This window comes from Hemibagrus wyckioides, linkage group LG13 (genome assembly GCF_019097595.1).
Source record: "Hemibagrus wyckioides isolate EC202008001 linkage group LG13, SWU_Hwy_1.0, whole genome shotgun sequence".
Lineage (NCBI taxonomy): Eukaryota > Metazoa > Chordata > Actinopteri > Siluriformes > Bagridae > Hemibagrus > Hemibagrus wyckioides.
This window is the reverse complement of record NC_080722.1, coordinates 12,830,857-12,855,794: the sequence shown is the minus strand read 5'-3', so window position 1 is coordinate 12,855,794 and position 24,938 is coordinate 12,830,857. Positions and strand designations below refer to the sequence as shown.

At 39.0% G+C, this 24,938-nt stretch overlaps 1 protein-coding gene across 1 annotated transcript; it reads left to right on the top strand.

Annotated features, from left to right (window-relative positions):
- The first annotated feature begins 3,884 nt into the window (after window positions 1–3,884).
- si:ch73-127m5.1 (neurotrypsin) lies at window positions 3,885–24,867 on the top strand. The gene is made up of 14 exons (XM_058407203.1): window positions 3,885–4,315; window positions 7,408–7,450; window positions 12,714–12,956; window positions 13,944–14,082; window positions 14,292–14,470; window positions 15,157–15,304; window positions 15,818–15,996; window positions 17,267–17,408; window positions 18,851–19,062; window positions 19,796–19,937; window positions 20,071–20,352; window positions 20,461–20,583; window positions 21,484–21,764; window positions 22,385–24,867. The coding sequence occupies exons 1-14, from the start codon at window positions 4,247–4,249 to the stop codon at window positions 22,717–22,719; spliced, it is 2,517 nt and encodes an 838-aa protein (XP_058263186.1). The 5' UTR covers window positions 3,885–4,246; the 3' UTR covers window positions 22,720–24,867.
- The last annotated feature ends 71 nt before the right edge of the window (window positions 24,868–24,938 follow it).

Genomic DNA, 24,938 nt, shown 5'->3' with positions numbered 1-24,938 from the left:
TATTTAGGCACTCCTCTCTATTTTGGACATCTTGATTGGTTAAGGACATTAACGCAATAGTAATCGCATCGGTGGTGAGATTAAAAACAGAAAAAAAAATCCATGAAGGCTCCTGTGTTTTCCACAGCCCACCCCATTTCAAACACTATCACACAACACCATTCAGAGCCCCTGCGGCTACCGGTGATAAATGATCTGCCTCTCGTCTGCCTCCACACTCGGGACAGATGAGGATAATGAAAGCTATGGCACAAACTTCACGCTTAGGAGTTTGTAGATTTTATTAGCTTCTGATTTAAAAATGAACAATGACGCACGTTTGTACATTTTTACCAAAAAAAAAGAATTGATGTTGTTCGAAAAGCAAGTTTATTCTTCTGTGAATGTTCACATAAAATGCAGGACAATTTGAATCTAGTTTTAAAAAAGTTTTTCCATAATTTTTTCATTTTTAGCATCTATAACTTAGACAATATGAGTGAGAATGTGTGTTTAATGTACTTAAGTAATGTAATTGTATATCTGCCTGACTGGCTTTGTCTGATTAAGTTTATATGCTTAGAAGCCATACGTTTTGTCCAGTCTACACTGATGAAGGCTATAACTGAGGTTAAAGCAGAAGCATTGGAGAACAATGACCCTCTCAATGGTTTCCATATCAACTTTGGGAAGAATTATCTCTGGATAGAATTAGCTTTGGCAGAAGGGGTTAATGGGATTGTGAACAGGTTAGTTCACAATCCCAACAAAACAACAAAACACTAGCCCTATATGTGTATGTCTACATGTTGGTGTGTATCTGCAGGTTTGAGTGAATGCATAGAAAACTTTGAACAAAGACTAAGAATATTAGCCTAGCACTTACCAAGTGATTCACAAAGACCTTCGGTGACTAAACACGGTTCTCCTGCTGCTTCGTTTGAAATCTTTCGACCTGTTTTAACATTTAGCTTCCTAAACTCCTGCCGGGTAATTTATTTTTTTTGTTATTGTCACGACTGTACCGGCAGCACAAAGACTGTTGTGTCTGTACGGCCTTTAAATTTGCAATGAGAGTTAGAGAGGCTGCCAGCAATTTAACCATTGTGTTGCCATGACAACGGCAGTATCTGTAGAAAATGCAGAAGATTCTGTCTCCTCCATTAAAAGCAATGTTCATCGAGGGAGCAGATTGCTGAAACACAGAGGCAATGATGAGTGTATGATGCAGTATATTAGTGAAGAGGTCAAATGTGTGGGGGGATGAATGCATGATCTGAGAGTGGAATATATGCGTGGTGGTGTGGGAGAGCGGATTCATTCGGCCAGTCTGAATAGAAGAAAGGTTCCAGCTGTTTGTTTGTACGGTTATATGCCTGCATGCTATGTCACTTATTTGTAAATTGTACTAACTGACATAATGTGCATAAGGTTTTGGTTTAATAACTAGAGGATTTGCAAAATCTGCCCTGTAGAGTATAACGAGACTGGAAATGCTTGTAATGCGATTTTGGTCCAGTACTCCATGCATAACATTTTAAGTTCTTTAATATTTATAAAGGTTTATGTAGTATACAGTATATAGCTTTGTGCATGTGAGCTTCCCTCTGATTGATTTTGTGTCTCTTTGCCCATTTCAGTGTTGATGTTTCACTGATCATCTTGCTGAAAGCAGAAATACAATATCCACGTGGAGTGACTAAACTGCAAATCGCAAATAGTTTTGCAAAAAAATTAAATTATTTCTATAATAATTCAAATTTATAATATTATCAGAAAATTATGTTACTCTTTTCCTTCCTTTACTATCCCCCTTACAGTATGTGTGTGTATGTGTTGGTGCAGGAGGACTATGTGCTCAAGGGTCCAGCTCCTAAATTTTATGCTATTTTGGGCGCATGTATTTTTATATCCATATCCTGATCTAGATTGTCCCAAATGTCTACCTCACTTTGCTTATGAAACCTTATATTCATACCCAAGGGAAACACTAAAAACAATGTCTTTATATATAGACACACTTGTCTTTGACAGTGTCCTGTCATATAAACAAAATCACAGACATTCCTGCTTATTTATGTCTGTTTTTTGTGTATGCAGTATTTGTTTGTTTGCTTGTTTGTTATTAAAAAGCATATGTGTGTGATCCAGCTTCAGCTTCGGCTTCAATATTTTTTTTTTCCATTTGCAAGTTACTGACTTGTGTGCTTAATTGAGTTAGGATCAAATATCATCCCGTCCTTAATAACTACAGTTTAGCTTTATTGGAGTACACTGGAAGTGAACAATTGTTGAAAATGAATAAATTTTATAATCTTCAGAGGAAAGTAAGCTAGACTCCACTAATTGCCATGAACAAGGATGCTTTGATGTGATTAAGCTTTACTTTGTTGGAATAGTTGCACATACAGATAATCCACCATTAAACAGACTACAAAAATAAATCTGCTTTATTATTTTTTCCAGATTCACACTCTTACTCTTTGTCAATGGTTCTTTGCATTGTGAATGGTTCTTAGATTTCCACATTTTTTAGTTTCTATGAGGAATCTTTCTGGGGTCCTCCAAAGAGACAATTTATTAGACTTCTCAGTGTTATGGATTTAACCTTCTTTCTAAAACTGTAATTTTAGTGTAATCATAGGATTCTATGTTTTCCTCCTCATGTTTCTAGCATAACCAAACAATTAAATTAGAATTAGACCAATATAATTAGACCAAAAAAATAGTACAGTCAAAAAACAAAATTTCTTGGAACATCTTTTACATGTTCTTCAGTTTGTGTGTGTGTGTAGAAACTTTGTTTCAATAGTCCCAGCAAACACGAACGGCTCCCAAAAGAACCCAAACTTTATTTTATAGTGAAGCCTCTCTTTGAGTGAAACATACTACCCCAGGGCCTATGTTGGGCAGAGACAACAAAAGACACATCACAAAAAATTGACCATTTGAAAGTAATTGCATAGGGCCCAGATATTCATGGAACATTTATGCTCAGGTGTAATACTATAACATTTCCATCACTATATCCCATTCCAGGCTTACAGTGGAATATTCAGTATGCAGATATGAGTGGTTAAAGGTCCACAAACCTTTGGCAATACAGTGTATATATTCACAAGCACAGTGAAAGATATGTTAAAAGAAAAACAATATTAGGTAATTATTATGGCTATACGTTTTGGGTTATTTATTGACATTGTTCATTTTCTAAGCTGATAAATTCTCAACTAATATTTCCCAGTATGCTCAGTACAGTGCTCCAGTCATCCAGTACTGTTAGCAGAGACACAGCATGCACAACCCATTAAATCTTGAGGTGGGTGGACTACAGCAGCAGAAGACCACATCAGGTTTCAGGTTTCAGTCAGGTTATATGACTACGACAGGAATCTGAGGCTACAGCAGGTGCAGAAAATTGAGGCGAAACAAATCATCACCTTATCTTTTCTCCAAATTCAACTGACCCATTTTAGTTAACCCGTACCCATGGTAGCCTCAGATTACTGTTTTAAATGGACATGGGAATCTAATGTGACTTCCTTTTATTGAACTAGACCAGATCAGAGACATGGTATGGGACTGGAGTTTTGTTTAGGGTTCAAATTGAAGCAAAATACAATTCAATCATACAGCTCAGCTTTAGAGTTTTAAGAGTGCCTAACAGTGACATTGGTAGCAATAGCTAACTGAAACTGACCACAAATATCAAACAGACATTCTACTTTATTCCTACCAGAGGTGACGCCCCGGGCAGTAGATGGGCTGTTTTAATCGTGATGACGCTGTTATTATCGTAATTTTTAAAATTAATTTATTTACTTACCTAATTTAAAAAAGCACGAGGCAGGCAGCCTCAAGTAGAATTTCTTTTCTTAGCTTCTGCGTGCGCTCACGCACACAGTGCGCTGTGCGTAATCTGGACATACGGAGCGTGTGTGTGTGTGTGTGTGTGTGTATCTGTTTCTACATTACGCGTGACACGACACATCAGCGACCAGCCATCAGGCATTAACCTGCTGCAGGAGGAGGGCGAGAAGGAGCACAGAGGGGGTGTGTTAGTGGATGAGAAAGGAGGGATCCAGGAGCGCCGCGCTCCCCACTGGAAAATTAACGGCTCTAAGCCGCGCCCACGAGCCGAGCCTCTCAGAAGGTTAGACGCAGAAGCCCGATCAGATCCACGCTGGCTCGGAGGTAAACCGAGCATTCACTGCAGAAGTGTGCTGGAGAGCTGGACCATGCCTGCGCTTGGCGGTCAGAGATAGGGATGGAGTCGCGCCCGTGGGGGACCGTCGCCCTGATCAGCGCCTGCTGCTGGCTGGCCGCGCTGGCGGAGGTAAGACTGCACCTTACAGTATTTCCTTCTCCTTAGGATGAAGACAAAATGACATTTACACAATTCACCATACAGACCGTGACCGCTTTTACACCTCTCTTGACGCATTGTGTTTCTTCAGGCTGCAGATGGAACGAAAAGTGGCTCTTTCATTCATCACACTGCAGCTTGTTACTGTATCCCGCTCTCATTGTTCAATAAAGCACCGGAATGGATTCAGGCGTCGCCGCCACCCTCTATAACAGGAACAGATAGACAGATAAGGAAATGTCGATTACATGGCGGGGGTTGGTTAGATGGCATGTGCACCAGCATCACTATGTTCTCTGTATATTATTGCTGGTCATTAGATTTACGTTGGATAAATGACTACAGTGTGCAGACACTTTAGTTGTCCTGTATTGTTCTATATGTTAATGCATTTCCTCATACAAAAAAAATACAGTGTAATAGCCTGTAGTTAGACTGCTTAAATCCATTTGTTTTTGTTTTAACCTCAATTAGTATATTCAGATATTTCTATATATCTATATTAGGATATTCAGGCTATGAAACCCTTGCAAAGATGACCCACATTCATATGGAGGCTAATGTTTTGTGCTCAGGAATATTATGCTGCTATTGAAAATAAGAGACAAAACAGACTGAATACTATACAAATGAAATCTAGAGCATACATATAGTTGCTGCCTTTTAGATTGTGGGTAGAGGCTAAAATGTAGGCATAGAAATGTCCATAAAGGCAAATGCATGTCGGCATATTCATGCACTACACATCTCCAAGGTAAATCTCAATCAACAAATTAAATCTCTGTATAATCTGTAGTTCAGTTCCTTGACGACAGGGCATCTGTATCCAAACACCTGCTGTGGTGAAGAGATATTAATAAGTAATAAACCTTCTGTGCAATATTTTCACATCGTTATGGTTATTCGACACTGCTAACAAATGAATCTGAGGACCCCAGAGATTTCAGAGTATTATATTAATTATACATCTTTCTCTACATATCACTGTCAGTATTAAAAGTTTTGTCATTTGTTTGATCAGAACAGCAAACAGTAATACTGGAACAGTGATGTGTTTCATTACGTTTTAAAGGCTTTGTGCTTTGCGCCATGTTCAGGATTTAAATTCTTAATCTTCTAACGCTTCATCGTGGTGTAATGTTTACATTCTTTGATATTTATATTTCATCTAACCTCACACTATTGGATGCTGCAGAAGGTAAACTATTAGCACATCACAGGCTTTGTGTGGCGATAAAAATCAGAGTTACTGTGTTGTATATTGCCACATCAGGTGCAGACACTGTTTTAATAAGAAGGTTCCTCCTAAGGTGTGTTTTCTTTGCTGCCAGGATGTGCCCCAGCTGGCACTGCCTGGTCTCAGCTGCTGCTTCAGTAGAAGATTGACAGATGCAATTATGGATTTAACTGACCGCAGTATGTTGATATGAGCACAAATATCACAGCTCATAACTGAGTCTTGTATCTGTATGTAACACAATTAGCTTGGTGGTGCCTTGCTCATTCCCTAGAGTACCTCAGAAATTGTAAATTAATAAAGTCGCTCTCATGTTTTGCTCTGTAGACATGCAAACTAACGTGTTGCTGCATGTTGGGTAAATGACTACAAAATGGAGAGAATAAATGCATGAAAATATGAAGATGCTTTAGATTCTATTTATATTAATGCATTTGCTTGTACAAAACCAGAATGGTCTGTAGTGGTCAGAACGGATCTGATGGTCTGTAGTGGACTGCTTAAATACCTCAGTTATAAATGAGGTCTCAAATAATCCAAGTTATTGTCCAGCATAAAAATTAGACATCGAACAGTGTCCTTGTAAAGCGCAGATCAAGTAAAAAAAAATTAAAAAAAAAAAAAATGAAGAAATAATTTATGAACACATTGACTTTGACCAAGGTCAGATTGGTGGTCATGACTGAAACTAAGCTTTTAATTGCAAGCTTTTGTATTCGCTTTCTTATGTTCAACTGCCATTTTCACATTCATTGAGCAAATCCTGCACACTTATTACAACCAGTGATAACTTCTTTGTTCCATCCGTAACACTGAAATTATTGGGTTGTCTGGTTTTCAGATAAAAGTATTTAATTTTTTTTCCCCCACAAACACTGTATCTGCCTTCCTTCTCAGTGTGCCACTATTCCTTCAGTTTTATCCCTTTTGCTTGAAAAATCATGCTGGCTTTAGAAGTCTTGTAGCCAGCATTTGAGCTCAGTGTCACTGTTGACGGAAACTAATGAAGCTAATCCTGGAGAGAGTGGAATAGGTGATAATCCTCAAGCATGAGGGCAGGGCTGTGTAGTGGATGTGCAAAACTTCACAGTTAATCTCTTCAACTTTTTCTATGCTGAGATATAAAATTCTTATGAGCAATTTGAAGCTACAGCAATGTTTTATTTTTGATTTCCACGTCATTTTATGAATTTCACATGAATGTTGCATGTACCAAAACATTTTAGAGCACTCTGTTGATTTTTATTTATGGTCATATGAGTCAGTGTCAGCCATTTGTTATCTAATTCCTCACTCGAGTAAAGAGGGTTGCTGAAAATTAAATTTGATGATGAATCCCAGACACGACACAGATTCTGTGCTACAGTCTACAGCTTGTTTGAAACACTCTTAACCTTCAGACACTGGAACAGAACAGTGAAACATGCTGTATATTTGACACGGTCATCATATAGGCAGCACACATTTATTTAGCTTTTGAAGAAAAGCAACAAGATTAAGCACTCGAATTATTCTGGCTGTCATATGGCAATTACAGCACAGTATGAGAAAAAAGCTGATGTAAAATGTCTCAAGTTAAATATTTAGCAGATATCATCTATTATCATGTCTGTAGTTCTCTCACAAAGCCTCTTATGGCTGCTGCTGATCTGTGTGAGAGAGCGTGGGTAGAGACAGAGCGCACTGCTGTTTAAATGTGTGTCACGTTTAAGAAGATAAAACTCCGTTTTTTTTTCGGCAAAAACAAGCAGTAGCTCATGCTGAACATCTCTTCATAATTCTGTCAGCTTCCTGTGTCTGAACTGTTTGTACATCCTTTTTGCAGGTGATTGGTGATGATAGCTACCTGAATGAGGTTCAGAATACAGGTGAGTCCACTGACATGACACGTGACAAATTTACAAAGCGTTGAAGACAGATCAGAGACAGAAAGAATCAGGGATAGATCGTATATTCTTTGACGATATCAGAGAAGACTGTGCATAAATCATTCATTAACTGTCCACAGGGCATTTAAATATGACCCATTCTTACCGTTATTCAGGTTACTAGTAATAAGACATCTGGCAGTTTGATGAAGGCAGCTGCCCCATGATGGTTTTTGATCTCATACTGATTCTTATCAGGTTTTTTCTTCTTTGTTCTTTTGTACACCCTGACAGCATGAAATTACTCAGCATCAATCCCATAGTGCTAATGATTCGGTGCTTTGATGCAACTGCATCAAGACTGATAAACAGCACAGACGGGCTCAGCCAACCAGAGGGCTGCATGGGGTCTTAAGTAGAAAGAACTCAGATCGAGTTATTTGTGCTTTGAAAGTCTCTTTTGCGTTGAAAAAAAAAAAAAGGATTCTCTGAACAGGATTTGGCAAGTGCTCAAGCATTACATGCATGTGAGACAGCATCTGATAATAATTTTTCTTTGTTTCTTTGCCACTGTGGCCATTAGCAATGTCTAGACCAAAATGATGGAAGCTATTTCTTTAGTCTCAAACGAGAACATGGAAAATAGAAACAATTTAGTTGCTGAATTTACCATGACCATGTTACAACAGATACTGAAGATGAATGGATGAACCTGTTCAACACAACATGCAACACCTCACACGCACCTAATATGCTCTCGTGTTAGTCAACATGTTGTACTATATCAAGAACTTATTGTGGAAGGGATAATTGATTATTGGGAGGAGAGGGGATAAGAAGTCCCATTGCACAGCGCTGAAAAGTAATGTGTCCCAGGACTCCGTATGGATGCTTTGTGTGAATTATATGATTTCTGCTGCCATTCGTTCTGCTCATGCTCACTCAGTAGCACAGGAGAGGAGCATGAATAATCACCCACAAAGCACCAATCTCCAAACCCTGGCTTCTGCTTCCTTATTTCCTCCTCCCCCCAGTGGTAACATGCAGTGTGTTTTATACTTCACCATCCTTTCTAGCAAAACAGACATCTGAAATAATGTCACATCTTATTTGATTATGTTTTTTTTTTCTACCAGACAGTTTTTTGTGCTAGTTGAATTATTAATGTGTGGAAACCAAGTAGGATTTTGAGCTCAGATTGGATTGCATGTCTCTGACTATTTTAATATTTGACCGGATACACAGGAAGGCTACAGTCCCCTCCCCCACGATGTTTCTTTGGCAGCCATGTGCTTCTGACAGCTTTGATATTCTGTCCCAGACTCCATATCTGATCTACATACATATTTCTGTTTACTCCGATATGAAAGTAATATCAAGTGAAGAAGAATGTCACCACGGTAATGACAGGGATTACTGAACAGTTCAGTGTGCGGGTCTGAGATATGAGTGATCTTGTCTGTCCAAATTATTTGTGCTTAAGCGCTTGGCAGAGACTGATAGTAATAAAGTAGCATTCAGACAAATAAAACAACATTACAGACTATTACAAAAGAATAATATTTTGCTTGTATTTATTACATTGGGGCTGCATAATACTTTGTTAATCAGTGTTGTAATATTGTCCATTTCACTACTGATATCACAAAATCCTGCAGTATGAGAAAGAAAACATGGTCCAGTCATTCACTGTGACAGTTCCTAAGTTCACCAGATGGCTTTAATATACTTCAAGGCAGATTACAATCACACTGTGTAGGAATATGCTGGTTATGTTATGGTTGCCTTTGTCCAGAATGTAGTTTTTAGTACTAGATAAATATAGAACCTTCAACAACATGTATATGCATCTATTAGTTGTATTATATACGGTAGGTTGTAGCATCACACTGACATGTAGCCCAGAAGATAATATTTTCCTTTCATTTTTAATTTTTATTATAGTTAACCTTTGGAGGTTTCCTCCCCCAGTCTAAACACAAATGTTGCAGGCTGATTGACATCTCTAAATTGCCTAAATTGTGTAAATGGATTTGTAATGGATGTGTAAATGTGTAAATGAGTGTGTGTGACTGTGCCTTTAGATGAATTGGCACCCTGTCCCTGATGTCACCTGCCTTGTACCTTGGATAGGCTCCAGGTTCCCTGTGACCCTGTGTAGGTGTATGCAGTGTAGGTGTATGAGTATATGTAGAAAATGGATGGTTGGTGGATGAACAGGGTTTTGAGTATAGTTTTTTGGAGACAATCCATTGATATAGTCACAGACGTATGACTCAGTGTGATTCAGTGTTGTGTCCTAAGCCTTGTTTTATTTGCCAACCCAATTTGCTCATGTATCCCCACATATCATAGCAGTTTAAGTCATAACTGATGATTTGTACAATCCAAATGTGACAGATTATAATACAGTGCTTTTTCAATAGAGGCATCAACTGTGTAAAGCCTATTTTAAGCCCTATTTTATGCCTTCTCTTTCACTTGGTCCCATGGTACAGAAACGGTTAACTCCGGCCAGTAGTGATATACTAATTTAATAAGATACGAATCTTCTCTCCAAGTACTTGAAGCAGCTAAATCAGCCTGGCTGCATGCCCTGATGTCCTCTGTCTTCTCATTTTATTTTTACCTTCCTTCGCTCATCTTATATATGCTCTAAGATGATTTGTTCTTGATAAATTCTAAGCAGATTTGGCAAACTATTTAAAATCCATCTGCAAGGAAAGTTGAACTTCATGGGTCTGTGAGAAGACAGATTTTTTGTTTTCTTACAGCCAATTTATCTGCGGCTTTATTTCAATCCCCCTCCACACATCTTTATGTACTCAATTAAGTTGAAATACACAATGAGTGATTTCCCCAGGGGTGATGCTCAAGTTGGCACAACTCATTTTGAAAGAGCTCTTAGTCATTCTGCCTTAATATCTTTAATTCAGCCCTGCTTTAATTGCAGTTGGTCCATTTAAGCTTGGCTTGGGAACCATTCATCTCCTTTCTGTTCCACACATACACACACACACACACACACTCTCTCTCTCTCTCTCTCTCTCTCTCACACACACACACACACAGTCTCTTACACACATCACCCACCTCTTTGTGCCTTGATGTTTGACGCATCTATCCTTTCTCAGGATGTGTCTGCAGACAAAGCATCGGCTGACTTGTCACTCCAGCCTGTGATTAACAGCTCTCTCCTGTGTCAGTGATGAATATTGAGAGATAACGCCAGAGCACCCTTAATATATACAGTATACTGAAGTAGCAAGATGTATGAATGAAGAATTTGCTGAGTCATGCTGTGCTAGACTTTGGCTATTGAACGAATCATACGATTAGCAGGAGATTAATGAGTACAGAAGATTGAATTTTCTCCAACCTTGACTGCATTTGCTTTCTCTACTTCAAACGATGGCACAATTTATGAAAGATACCAAAAAAACTCAGAACATTTGATGGCATTTCTGAGGCTTATGCTGACACCACACTGACCGACCTTGATTCCCCAGACAGAGGGAGAAGTTGCAAGAGCAACTAATTTGAGTTTCTGAGACTTTTGAATACTGCAGTTTGGCGATATAGATAGAAATAATAAGCTCTCAGTATTTATAAACGTATTTATTACTGCAACACCATACTTCAATAACATACATTTAACATATCCAATCAAATCATTTTACTCTCTTGTAAGCTGCTAGCTGTTCTTTGACATCTGTCTAGTTGATTCTCGGCTATGCATGACTTCTACTTGCCTAAAATTCCCTCAGTTGATATTGTTATTGGGGTTGTGGTCACATTTTGCAAAATCATGGCTATTTGACTTAACTCTCTTATTATATACTTGTCAAATCACTATTAGTTTGATCTAGCAATAGACTCTCTGATACTGATATGTTAAAAAAGATATTTTCCGCCTACACACAGAGAAATTCAGAGGAATTTTGACTTTTGAAGGATTAGAAGGGTTAACAAATATGGCAGAGATAGCTGGAGGAAAGAAGCTCTGCATTGACTGCAATTTCACAGCCCATATGGTACAAGGAAGTATCTTCAGGAGGGGTATCCATTCCACCCAGCATGTGAGCGTTTTCTATGTACACTCCCTGTTATTTTTACCATGTGTGCTGTTGTCTATTTGTATAGACTCTGTATAGAAACAGTCAGTCAGACCAGCACACAATGGTCAGGTAACACTTTTAGGTCATTTACGTAGATAACTTAAATGTCAAGTATTCTCAGTGGGTCCATTTTCATACAATTCGCCCATTTTAACTGTACTAATTACATTCTTCATTGCCCAGTGACCTACATGACACGAAAGACATTCTTGTGCTTGTCAAGGTTGGTCAGAAGACTCTTCCACCTGTCCTGATGCTTTGAAAATGGGCCCATTTCTGGAAGATTCTGGACCAGATCCCACTGTAATCCTGATTTTCTTTGCTGTGAGCAAGACAGGAGAGCAGCCCAGTTGTTGAATTCTCTTGTCTTCTCTTCCTTCTCCAAGCTTGAAGCTGAGAAATCAGAACACAGAATGGGGTTTGAGAAGAAATGAGAGCCAAGGCAAGTGTTCTTGGGAGATAAACTCAGCAGTGCTGCAGTACATGCTTCACTTCCAAGATGCTGTGGGCTAGACTTGGACTTGTGTCTTTTTATTTCAGAGATTATTCCAGACTTAAAGGATGGTGAATAAGATGTAGTTTCATATGCGAATTAATATGCAACATGCCTGAAAAGTCAGGAGTAAACCTGTATATGTATAAATGTATATTTATGATTTACAACATATGCTCTACATATGATCTAATCTATTTTCTTAGCCACTGTAATTAATTTTGCAGAATTTTCTCAAATTATTTTGTCAACATATTCCCAATGGGTCTAATATTCTGTATATCATATATTTAACCTCTTTATCCTGGTCAGGGTCATAGTGCATCTAGAGTACCCTATGAACACTGGGTACAATACACCTGGGATGCCAATTCATTGTAGGGCACAAATTCACAGAAATATTTGCACTAAGGAGCAGTTTCTATTAGCCATTTCACCTACATGCATGTTTTAATAAGTGGGAAAAACCAGATGTGAACACAAGGAGAAAATGAGAAATCCTTGAGCTAAGGATCATGACATTGACGCTACCTTCTGCGTCACCATGCAGCTGGTTCATATTTCAAATTTCAATATACAGGACATGTCTCTTTAGTCAGTTTACGTGCAAGAATTATACAACCAACGTCTGGTTTTCTCCTTCATTTTGCAGTCCCTCTCTCCTGCTCGGAAGGTTTTACTGAGTTGGGCTACTACAATGGCACAGTGTCTCAGACTGATTCAGGCTCACCATGCCTGAAGTGGACAGAGTTTCCTGATTATGTGCAGCAATACCCTGGCCGAGGCCTGGGAGAACACAATTACTGCAGAAACCCAGACCGTGAATCCAACCCCTGGTGCTTTTTCAGACAGAGCTCTGGTGCTATTGGCTGGGCGTACTGTGACTGCCACCAGGGTAAGCCAGACTGTCCTACATCACCATCACCATTCTATCATAATGATGTAGTATTCATTTCCATTTGCCCTTCATCCATTAACACTTCCTAAAAATACCACTGCTCCTTAACGGTAGAAATTAAAAACAAAAAACACAATATCTGACAAAAATCAAGCAAATAGACAAAATCTTTTCAGTTACAATAACTGGCGTTAATTCAAAAGCCTTGCTATGTTCCCCACAAAAATGTAGCCTCTTACATATATTTGTAAACATCTATGATTAATACAAATTGTGCATACACAGGTAATAATACAGAATAAACAGCAGAATACGTAACAGTACATTTTTTAATGTAATCCTTCCACAAATCTATCCTCTAGCATCCACACAGCAAACATTTTTTGTTGATCTGCTGCTGCTCAAAGTGTTTTGAAAGTGTCTGAGTGCTGACAAGCTCAGGAAAGAAAAAAGTGCATGATAATGACTTAATGACTTAATGACTTTCTCATTTTCATTAGCATTAACATCATTTGCAAAGTGTTAGATTTGACATTTCATTTCATTGTGGGCTTATATTGCACAAGCCTATCTCCAGAACCTTCATCTTATCAGTTAAAATATTAAATAAGCCGTTCTTCTGTTTTTCACAAGACCTCAACAGAATAGAAAGGCTTCATAATTCAACACAATGTGAACTGAACTGTTGAGAGATGCACTATTTTTGACAACTAAGCATGTCTATGACATTTTTAGGAGTGCTGTTCAATAAGTTCGTCAAGAATGCTAATGGAGAGACCATGTTATAGGACAAGTTGCTGAGCATTGCATGAGTCATTTGTGTTTATAGTCTGACACATACCTGCTTCAATAGTCTCTGTCTCTTTGCCTCTCTCTCTTTCACTCTCCCTCTATCTCGCTCTCTGTCTATATCTGTCTCTCTTCCTGTTTTTGTCTCTTTCTGTCTCTCTCCCTGTCTCTGTCTCTCTCTTGCTCTGTATTTAGGTGCAGTCAGGCTGGTGGGGGGCTCCACCTCTAAGAGTGGACGTCTTGAGGTGTACCTGAATGGTCAGTGGGGATCTGTGTGTGACACTCACTGGACTGACCGAGATGCCAGTGTGGTCTGCAGGCAGCTTGGTCTAGGGTATGATGTCTAAATTAATATAATCTGTGATTAGTTTAATTATCAGTGTTGATTAATATTTCAGATTCTCTGTGCATTTCCTCACTGTAGTTCCCTTGTTGTCATCATGCATGGGAAACAGGATTTAATGCAAATTTATTTTATTTTACGTTTTGATGTCCCTGAGCAAACACGTGTACAACATATACAGTATGTTGTGATGTCTGCAGTGAGATCGGCACTGCGCTTCAGCACTCTTACTTTGGTCCTGGTTCTGGCCTCTTCCACTATACGCGCCTTGGCTGCCGTGGCAACGAAAGCTCTCTCCTGGAGTGCCGGAGCAGGAAATTTGTAACCAACGACTGTAACCATGGCAACGAAGCTGGGGTGTTGTGTGCCCCACCTGAAGGTCAGGAGGTTTTCAGTGAGATTCTTGCTGCTGTGACCCTTTGAGTGACAGACACAAAACAGCCTCCTACACACACATGCTTACAAGAAGAGCTTTGTTTTGAGTGAGTTCAGAAAGTGTTTGCATCTGGGATGAAGGAGGGAGAAAAATGGAAAGAAGTACAGGGAGTAGGTGGAGGAGAGCATTAATAAGCATCTTCTATTGTCTTTTATGCGGTTTAGTTTTCCGCCTGATAAGACAGGGTTCTTTGTGCTTAAATATCAGCATTCATAAAGGGAAAGAAATAATAGAAAGGTTAAGGAAGAAATAAGGGGATAATATGAAAAAGAATGAGACACGGGAAACGCTAGACGATGGACTAAGAGGGAGAGAAATACAGAGATAGAAAGATGATAGACAGTGTAATGACTGCTAAGCTCTTGCTTATGAATACCTGTTTACCTGCTGTGCATACACAGAGACAGATATACTTGATTAGCACCTCCTATTATGCTTGTTAGTGTTTCCAAGGCACAGAAATGAATATAAGATCTTAACACTGATTTAAAAGACAGGCTAATAAAATGATCTGTAATTCTTAGAGAATGCTGACTTTTTTCTTCAGAAATCAGTCTGCAAATGTATGCTTGTATTTTATATCTACATGTGGGTTGAGAGCTGATGTTAGCACTCTACTTTTTAACCAGGCACTGGCCCCCCTCTCAGACTGGTGGGAGGGGAGGAGGATTTTGAAGGGAGGGTGGAGATCTATCACAATGGCCTCTGGGGAACCATATGTGACGACCAGTGGGACGACATGGATGCTGAAGTTGTTTGTAGACAGCTTGGACTCGGGTGAGTTCAGGCATTCGCATTCGATGCAGTACATTACCCATTATGTTTTTGGTCCTGTGAGAACAGCAACAATCTGTGATTCTTTAACTGATTTTTGAAAGAGTCTTAAAAATCCTCCTCCGAAACACTGCATATGACCTTCACAACACTCATTATGCAAAAGGATTTTTCCCTGCAAGTGCTTTCTCTTATTTGTGTGTGTGTGTGTACATGTAAGAAAGCATGATGTGACTGAATAATTGATATCATGCTGTGGTATTTTTACCTTTGTAGAGCCTTGACTGTTGTTGTAGTAGTAGTAGAAAGAATTCAGTGCTTTTAGATGGCACACAGACAATGAGTAAAACTAGTGTCCTGAAGGTTGTTAGTTGATGGCACCTTAAACAACATATTCTTTAGAAAGTATACCTAATTTCATATATCTTCATACCTAATGTCTATGTGGTTTCAATATTAAGAATGTTAACCCTGAATAACGTCTATATAAACTTATGTGTGGGGTTTCTTGGTCAGGGGCATCCCAAAAGCCTGGTCATGGGCTCATTTTGGACAGGGCAGGGGACCGATCCAACTGGATGCTGTGCAGTGCACAGGGAATGAGCTCTCACTGGACGAGTGCCCTCACAGTGGCTGGCAACAACACAACTGTGATCACATGGAGGATGCTGGCGTGTCATGCAACCCATATACTGGTCAGGATACACACACACACACACACACAGAGAAACAAAGACATGTGCTTTCTCTCTCTTATTCACTGTCTAGCTCAGCTAGACTGTCTTGTACAGTCATGTATATTGAATACAATAGAGTTCTTTATTTAGTCAGCTCATTAACCATGTGATTGCAGGTATACACTGACTGTAGCTCATCTGTTGCTATGTTCACTTTATCATCCACTCTTTGTCTTTAATGTATTCACATGTTCATACATTTTTAATTATCAAAAAGGGGAGTACACAAAACCCAACAAAGAAAATATTTACATTGGGGGTTTATAATAAAAACAATCAAATTAAACAGATCATTTAGACCATTTAGGCCACACTACAGTAACTTGAACAATAACATGCATAGCTTTAAGTGTTTTCAACCATTTGAGTATTTTATGTTTATTAAAAAGTAAAACTAAATTAACATGATTTCACATCAGTGGAGCAAGATAAGATAATGTTGCATATGTATACCTGTATACAGGTTAAAGACAAAAATATAAAATATTCATCTGTATTTTTATTGTGCTATTTTATATTTATTTGTGTTCTGAGTAATAATTTTGCCATTGAAATTTTATTTTCTCTCTAAATATGTATTTTCTGGTTATTTTAAAACAGAAATATCTAATGGACTTTACTAGAGAGACAGATGAAATATACTGTACATAACTCTCTTTAGACTATCGTGGCTCTGCCATAACAATTAGCCAAGCAGAGAGATACATTAGTCAGTTGATACAGAACAATAATTCTTTATTTCAAAGCCTTCACTATAGAGCAGTATTATACTGTACAGACACTCTAGAGCATCTTTTGGAAGTTTACTATTAATCTCACTTAGCAAGCTTTGTCACTACGCCATGATGTCGCTCTGACAAACCCGAACTAGACTGAGCTGTAAGCTGATCTGTGTTTTGACGTAAATTAACTGATAAAAGAGTCATAAACACGTATGCCTGGTGGAAAGAACGTTTCTAAATGAAGGGCTTTTGTTGATATCATATAACTCTAACTACACCCTTAAGTAAAATATCTCTCATTTTCATGTAAACAGCTTGGAAAACAGAGTGCTGTAATGATATCTGGCAAAATTATGTCAGTTACATATATTATTTTTGTTTGTAAAATGACAGCCTTTGGACAAGAAAGGCATGTGATATCAAGTGACTAAGAAGATTGTAGGTTTAAAGAGCAAATAAGACAGAACTGGAGCTGAAACCGTCTGCTGGGTTGGTGTATGTTACAGATGGAGTGGTGAGATTGGTTGATGGAGACAACCCGTGGGAGGGCCGTCTGGAGGTGTATCACTCTGGAGACTGGGGCACAGTCTGTGATGACAACTGGACTGAGCATCATGCACAGGTGGTGTGCAGACAGCTGGGATTCAGGTACTACATTCAAATGCTGGCAATATTACCATGGATGGTTTCAGCAATAATCTGTTTACATCAACACACTTAGTACATTGTATCACAAGCCGTCATTCAAGTACCTTACAAATTGGTGTGTGGTAGAATTGGTAGAAATGTGTTAAATATTTTTACAGTAATTACTTAGTAGAAGTACATTGGATGGCATATATACCATTTTTTTTATATTAGATCAATGATTTATTAGGTTTAGGTTTTAATCCACTGTACATTTTGCACAGAGGTTAATTATATCAGGGATTTTCAAGTGATAAGAAGTTTTAGTTCTTAAGGGGTTGAGCTAAGAATATCTTGAATTCAGGAGTTATTACAAGAAAAATAATGCACCTTACCCTTCCAGATTAGTATCCTCTGTGTGGCTTTTAGATGCTTATCTGGCATAACATGACATAGCATGAGCAATGGTAATAACATTGATTATCTCCTCATCATGGCACCTGTTAGTGGGTGGGATATATTAGGCAGCAAGTGAACATTTTATCCTCAAAGTTGATGTGTTAGAAGCAGGAAAAATGGGTAAGTGTAAGGATTTGAGTGAGATTGACAAGGGCTAAATTGTGATGGCTAGAAGACTGATTCAGAGCATCTCCAAAACTGCAGCTCTTGTGGGGTGTTCCCGGTCTGCAGTGGTCAGTATCTATCAAAAGTGGTCCAAGGAAGGAACAGTGGTGAACTGGCGACAGGGTCATGGGCGGCCAAGGCTCATTGATGCACGTGGGGAGTGAAGGCTGGACCGTGTGATCCGATCCAACAGACGAGTTACTGTTGCTCAAATTGCTAAAGAAGTTAATGCTGGTTCTGATAGAAAGGTGTCTGAATACACAGTGCATGATGGGTCAGGGCAGTTTTGGCAGCAAAAGGGAGGACCAACACAGTATTAGGAAGGTGGTCATAAAGATATGCCTGACTGGTGTATTTATATTAATACTCATATGGCTAGTGTACTAAAACAAACTCAAAACATTTTTTAAATTTACTTACATGTATAACTTTTACCTCAACTTAGTCCAAAGCATGTATAGTACAAGCACATGGATAAAATATAATATTATATACTATTACCCTTTATTAAAGTATACTGTATGTTCATTGGTGCATCAGATGGCTAAAAGAATTCTTTAACAGAATTAATGTAAAATATTAATTCAATATTTTGTGAGATTCGCAAGACTTTGCCTGCTAATGCTTGCATTGTTAATAATGAATGAAAGCCATTAGGGGCCAGTTAGCATTAGGAAAATGAACAAGCGCCAACTGTCAAGTGTTTATTTGACACAGAGAGTGCAATAAATTCTGCTTCATATATACAGTAAGTTTTGTTAATACAATAGTGTTACAGAATATAATAGTTTTTTATTAATGTAAAAGCTAAGTGTGTGTGTGTGTGTGTGTGTGTGCAGGGGAAGTGCAGAGGTAACTCCTGCTGGGGCATTTGGTGAGGGAACAGGCCTGATACTGATGGATGATGTGCAGTGTGAGGGAACTGAGTCCTCACTGCTGGAGTGCAAACACAGTGTGTGGGGTCGTCATGACTGCTCTCACAGCGAGGACGTGGGCATACGGTGTCATAGAGCAGAGTCTAATGACATTCCACTTGCCCCAGAAACGACAGGTCGGTTACTGAAAGTACATCAGTCATACACTGTGTAGAACTTAAGCATTCTTTTCATTTGTGTGTGTGTGTGTTGGTGTGTGTGTTTGTGTGTGTGTGTGTTTGTGTGTGTGTGTGTGTGGTGTTTGGAGGGTTTAGACATCAGTATTTGCACCTTTCTGTCCACCATTAAAATTCAGTATGGATCTAAATGTCACTTGTTGACTGCAGCCCAAAGGGCAGAATAAGTACATTCTTGTATCACACGTACAGCTGTCAGTAAAGATTTCTATTTGAATTTCAATAAAGCTGTTCTTAGTCCTTGAGGATCACAGCCCTCTGGCTGACATTTCCCTGTCACAACATTGTCATTTACAGTTTTTACAATCACTCAACCTGACTCTTTCATCCGATCTTTAGGACGTTTGTTTATCTCCATCTTTAACGTTTCACCTAAGCATCGCCTCTTTCATTGATTTTCATCGGATTTACTGTTGTATAACGATAAGCATAATTTTAAGTTGCATAATATCTGTGAAAATGCAGGCTGCATCTGGAAGGAAGCTGCCTGGAGGCACTCTCAACATTTCTAAATTAACTTTTTTTTTCCCCAGTTCAGTTTTTTGCTCTGCATTTTGCTTCATATCACACACAAGTCTTATGGGGGTACTGTGCTCACAAGGAGAAAATAAACTGGTTGATATAAGAGCCGTTTTTCTCGCTGTGACTCCTGACTGGTTTATGGTGCTCTCAGGTCCTCTGGTGCGGCTGGCAGGTGGTGACGGCAGGAAGGAGGGCAGAGTGGAGATATTCCTGAATGGAGAGTGGGGCAGTGTCTGTGATCACGGATGGAACGATGTCAATGCTGGTGTCGTCTGTAGACAGCTTGGCTTCACGTAAGGATCAGCTTTTCATGATAAGATTGTCATGCGGGCATGTGAAAGAGGAATACAATTGCGTATATCTTGGGATTGTCAATACATATAACTCATTCTTGAAATCTATCTGTCTTACCTTTTTCTTGTGCAGAGGAGTGTCTAAGGCACGGCCTATGGGCTACTTTGGCTCTGGAAAGGGCCAAATCCATTTGACTAATGTGAGATGCACAGGCAAAGAGTCTTTCCTGGGAGAGTGTCCTGCTAAAGGGCCAGACAGCCATGTGTGTAAGCATGGCCAGGATGCAGGTGTGGTGTGTGGCTACGTTCCGGAGCCAGAGGAAGACATCGCTATAGTCGGGACCCATACCTGCGGCATGAGAGTAGGGGCTGAAAGACGCAGCAAGAGGATCGTCGGCGGGAACAAGTCTCTCAAGTGATTGAGCACATTTGCATAGTTTTTGTTGCTGGCGTAATTTTTGAGTGGTTTGTGTGCTGCTTATGTTATTAACACTTCATTGTTCTTTTGTTGGTATGCTGTCAGGGGAGACTGGCCATGGCAGGCATCACTGTGGCTCAAATCTCAGTCTAGAGGATCGCAGCCTTTGTGTGGAGCCACTCTCATCAACTCCTGCTGGATTCTCACTGCAGCGCATTGTTTCAAACGGTGAGAGTGACACCTGCTGGACACTGGCTGTGCTAGCTTTTGTCTCAGTTAGCCTGCATAAGACACTGAAGAATACATGCACATTCCTGGATGATAACAATAATAATAATAATAATAATAATAATAATAATAATAATAAAGTGCAAATTTTTGTGAGTGGCAAGTACACAGTAGTCATGTTAAGGAAAAACAAGAGATTATTCATTTTGTGTGTGTGTGTGTTTTGCTTTGTTGCTAAACTATAATTTAATTAAAATTAATCCCTAATAGCAAATAAGCAATGGCTGAATGCTGGCCCATGATTCTTTTGCCCACATAATTAATCTGAAACTAATTTCCCAAACACAGCCACAAAATTAAATATTGACCCAAAATGAAAAGGCTCCACAAATCCTCTCAAATCCTAAAATGTTATTTAGAACTGTTTACTGTGATATACTTCTAATTTACATGAAACAAATTCTAATGTATGACAGTGTTCCAATAACAAATCAATGAAAGGAAGCTAGAGTTATACGTCTGAAGAAAGAAAAGGAGCTTTGGCACAGAAGCTAAAATCAGACCTGGTTTCTCTGCAGAGTCGCTCAAAACTGAAAGCACACCTATAGTAGCATGTAACAATCCAATGTAACATTTTAGTTCAGGGGAATTATTTGTTACATAAATCATACCATTGATACCATAATTTACTTTTGACTCTATATACATATAGGTGGATTTTAACATAATCAAACAAGTGATGCATTTGACGCTGTGTAAATGTTAATGTATATAAAAGCATTTGTCTCTTCAAACCGCACCTGACAAACATATCTGGAGTCACATTTGGCCATAAGTGAAAATACACTTAAGTGTATTGACAGTCTCTCTCTCTCTCTCTCTCTCTCTTCTCTGTCCCAGGTTTGGCACTGATGCGTCTCGGTATGTGGTGAAGCTGGGTGACTATCACACAGAAGAACAGGATGACTTTGAGCGTGTGCTCACTCCAGATCATGTGGAGGTCCACAGGAAGTACAGCAGTGAGAGCTGGGAGCATGATGTTGCTCTGATCCGGCTAAAGGGAGCTGAGGGGAAGTGTGTATCCTTCAACCCTCACACTAACGCAGCTTGTCTGCCTGCACCTGGCAGCAAGTGGGGCAAGAGACCTGCTTCATGTGTCATCACTGGCTGGGGTATGTCAGGTGAGATATGCTTCACAATGCCTTTGCATATATTAAAGAATAAGTTTGTCATTTGTTTAACCCTCTGATGGGTGTGAGACAAATCACAATGTAAGCTTTTCCTTTCCCCTTGTTGTTAAAACTGTGTATGCTTTGTGATTTTTTTTGTAAGGAACATGAGACAGAGATAAGCTGGGCCCAATCTTTGAATATCACTTAACAAATATGTGATCACCTAACATGTGTATGCCTTGTGATTTTTTTTGTAAGGAACATGAGACAGAGATAAGCTGGGCCCAATCTTTGAATATCACTTAACAAATGTGATCACCTAACATGTGATTAATCATGATTATTACAAATGGACTAATTTAGTTTGGGCATCAGCTAAATGAGTGTATATGTTAAAATGTAATGTAAAGATGCATTGCAAAGCAATACTGTACATCAGTTTTTAGTTTGGGGGTGTTGCAGAAGCACTGCCACCATGCAGCTTAAGGGTAGGTGAAAGGGTAGGTAAGGGTGATCCAAGGGTAGGTGAAAGATATATAAATAATTGTGCCTTCAGTGAGATCATATACTTGATTTAATCTTAGACAGCATTGCAAACTTTCACAATATTTCTCCTCTTTCTCTCTCAGACACTAATCATCCTCATGCGCTGCAACAGGCCTGGGTTCCTCTCCTCCCCTCATGGCATTGTAGGAAGCGATATGGTGAGCGCTTCTCCAGTCATAGCATGCTCTGTGCTGGCAGTATGACCCCTGACCCACAACGACATGCTGACAGTTGTCAAGGGGACAGCGGTGGGCCTCTGGTGTGCCAGGGCGAGTCAGGCCGCTGGGTCCTCACAGGTGTCATCTCATGGGGTCATGGCTGCGGTGACCCTTCCTACCCAGGCGTGTATGCACGAGTCAGCCGCTATCTCCCCTGGATCGAGCAGGTGACACACAGCAAGGCTCCTCTCCAACACTGAACTACGACCTGACAATGAGCACCAGACTCTAGACACAGGAAAGAAGAGCCAGTCAGCATCAGGCACCATGTATTGCTCAACATTGCACTCTGCAATAGCCCTGGATCTTACTCTGTTTCATCCAGTCTTATCTCTTCTTACCTGGCATTGATCCTTAGCATTTAGAGATCTTGGTCCTTAACATTTAGTCTTTAGGCTTAACACTCTGGAAATCCAAGGTCATATTGAGTGACGTGATGTGAAATTTGAGGGAAGTTAAGTGTTCTTTATTTCTGTGTTGTTGTGCTGTCCGGAGGCTGCAGTGCATGTTAATGTGTATATTCTATTCAAAAGCCATTCAGTGCAGCCGCCAGTTCCTCTGCATGGTAGATAATGTGCCACAGCGCGCTGTGAGCTGGTTAATTTCTTTCTGTGGATATGTTGTTCCTCTAATGACAAAAGCAAATCTCTTTCTTTATCCTTCGTCTGCTGATTAGTCCATTCGAAGACTTAAATTTATAGCTCATTAAGAATAAATTATTCATTAATTCTTTAATAATCATTAAGCTTACAATCAGTGTCATGTCATTGTTTTTGTTTATTTGACTGGCCATTAAAAATGTGTAGGTAGTTTTAATGAACAGTAATATTAGATAAAGCCATTATGCCATCACAAATGCCTCAGAAACAATCGCTAGACACCCATTCAGGGTCAAATCATGTTGAAATGAAGAAATGAAAACAATTCATAATCTGGGATTGAATCATTGTATTATTATTCCTAAATTCTCCCAGAAACAATTCAGCATAAAACACATGTAATATCTTACTTTCTTTTAGACTTGTCTGTATTTTCACTTTAATAGGGAATAGCCATACTTTATTTACATGGTATATATACTTTTGTTTGTGACAGAACAATGACATTCCAAATGGCACTTCACCTCTTAGAGCAGAAAATGTAGTTTTCTTTGTCACACAATTTCCCAGTTTCAGTATTGCCTTCAACCTGTAAGTGTTAATGTGCTAATTGTGAAGAAATTGGGAAAAATTTCTGATTTTTTTTTGGTTTAGTGAGAATCACTTTACCCTGTCATGCCATGATATTACTGTATGGAGTGTGCATTATTCATCCAGTGGGTGGCAATATTGTGTTTCTACAGGATTGGATTTCAGCTATACCGTAGGTCATATAATGTAGTAGTCTTATAGAGCGTGTCCTTTGCTTTTAAATGTAGACAATTATCTGTGAATACAATATGAAATTAAGGCACAAGATTTTGCTAAAAAGTTGTTGCGGTGACATATATGGCACTTTTGTTTTTTAATTTACATAAATTGAGGGGGAAACAAGTAGTAAGGGCTTTGTAAAATATTACTAATTATAATTGGCTGCATTTCCTGTAAATAAGGAGTTGAGTGACAGTGTTTTAGATACTCAAGCTTTTCTTTGAATGGTGATTAATGTTTGGTGAATTTAACAAGGATCGCTGTAAATATTTCCATTAGGAAAAATGTCAGACAGCAGGTGTAGTATTTCTTACAAATGATTAAATGTGAAGCCAGTGTTGTGTTACACTTTTCTTCTTGTACATTCATAAAGATGAGATTTGTCCATAGGCACATTTGAAACATATAACATTATTTACATAGATATTTGTCTTTAAACTGTTATTTAGCAGGAGACGCAGAATAAGCCCATTAACATAAAAATCCTATGCTAGTCTGCCTTAACTTAAAGGAAAGGAAAGGTTATTTTACAGATTACACTTAGTTCTGCAAATCACTCTGCAAAATGAATCATACCTTACCAAAATACCAAGACTTTTGTCCCTGTAGGCCTACGAAACAGACACATATGTCTTTAAGTAAGAGAACTGTGTATGTTTGGAGTGGTTTCCTGTCCTCAGTTTAATGGTGGTGCCTACTCTAATCAGTTTAAGCCATGTTTTTGTGATCTGGCCTTAAAAGCGGTATATAAAGGACCATTAGCTTCATTCCACATGATGGGGAAATGGGGTGATGATGTCAATTGCATGTCATACAATCATTTGTTTGTATGTGATGAACAAATCATTCAGTCTTCTGTGAAATTTCGGCTAGCTCTGTAAAAGAAGATATTTTATGTGTGAAAGGTACCAAAATAAAATTTCTTCTTGTGGCATTTTTGCAGTGTTTCCTGCTTGGATTAATTTGCTTGTGTATAACAGAGTACGAATTTACATTGTGACAGCTGTTCA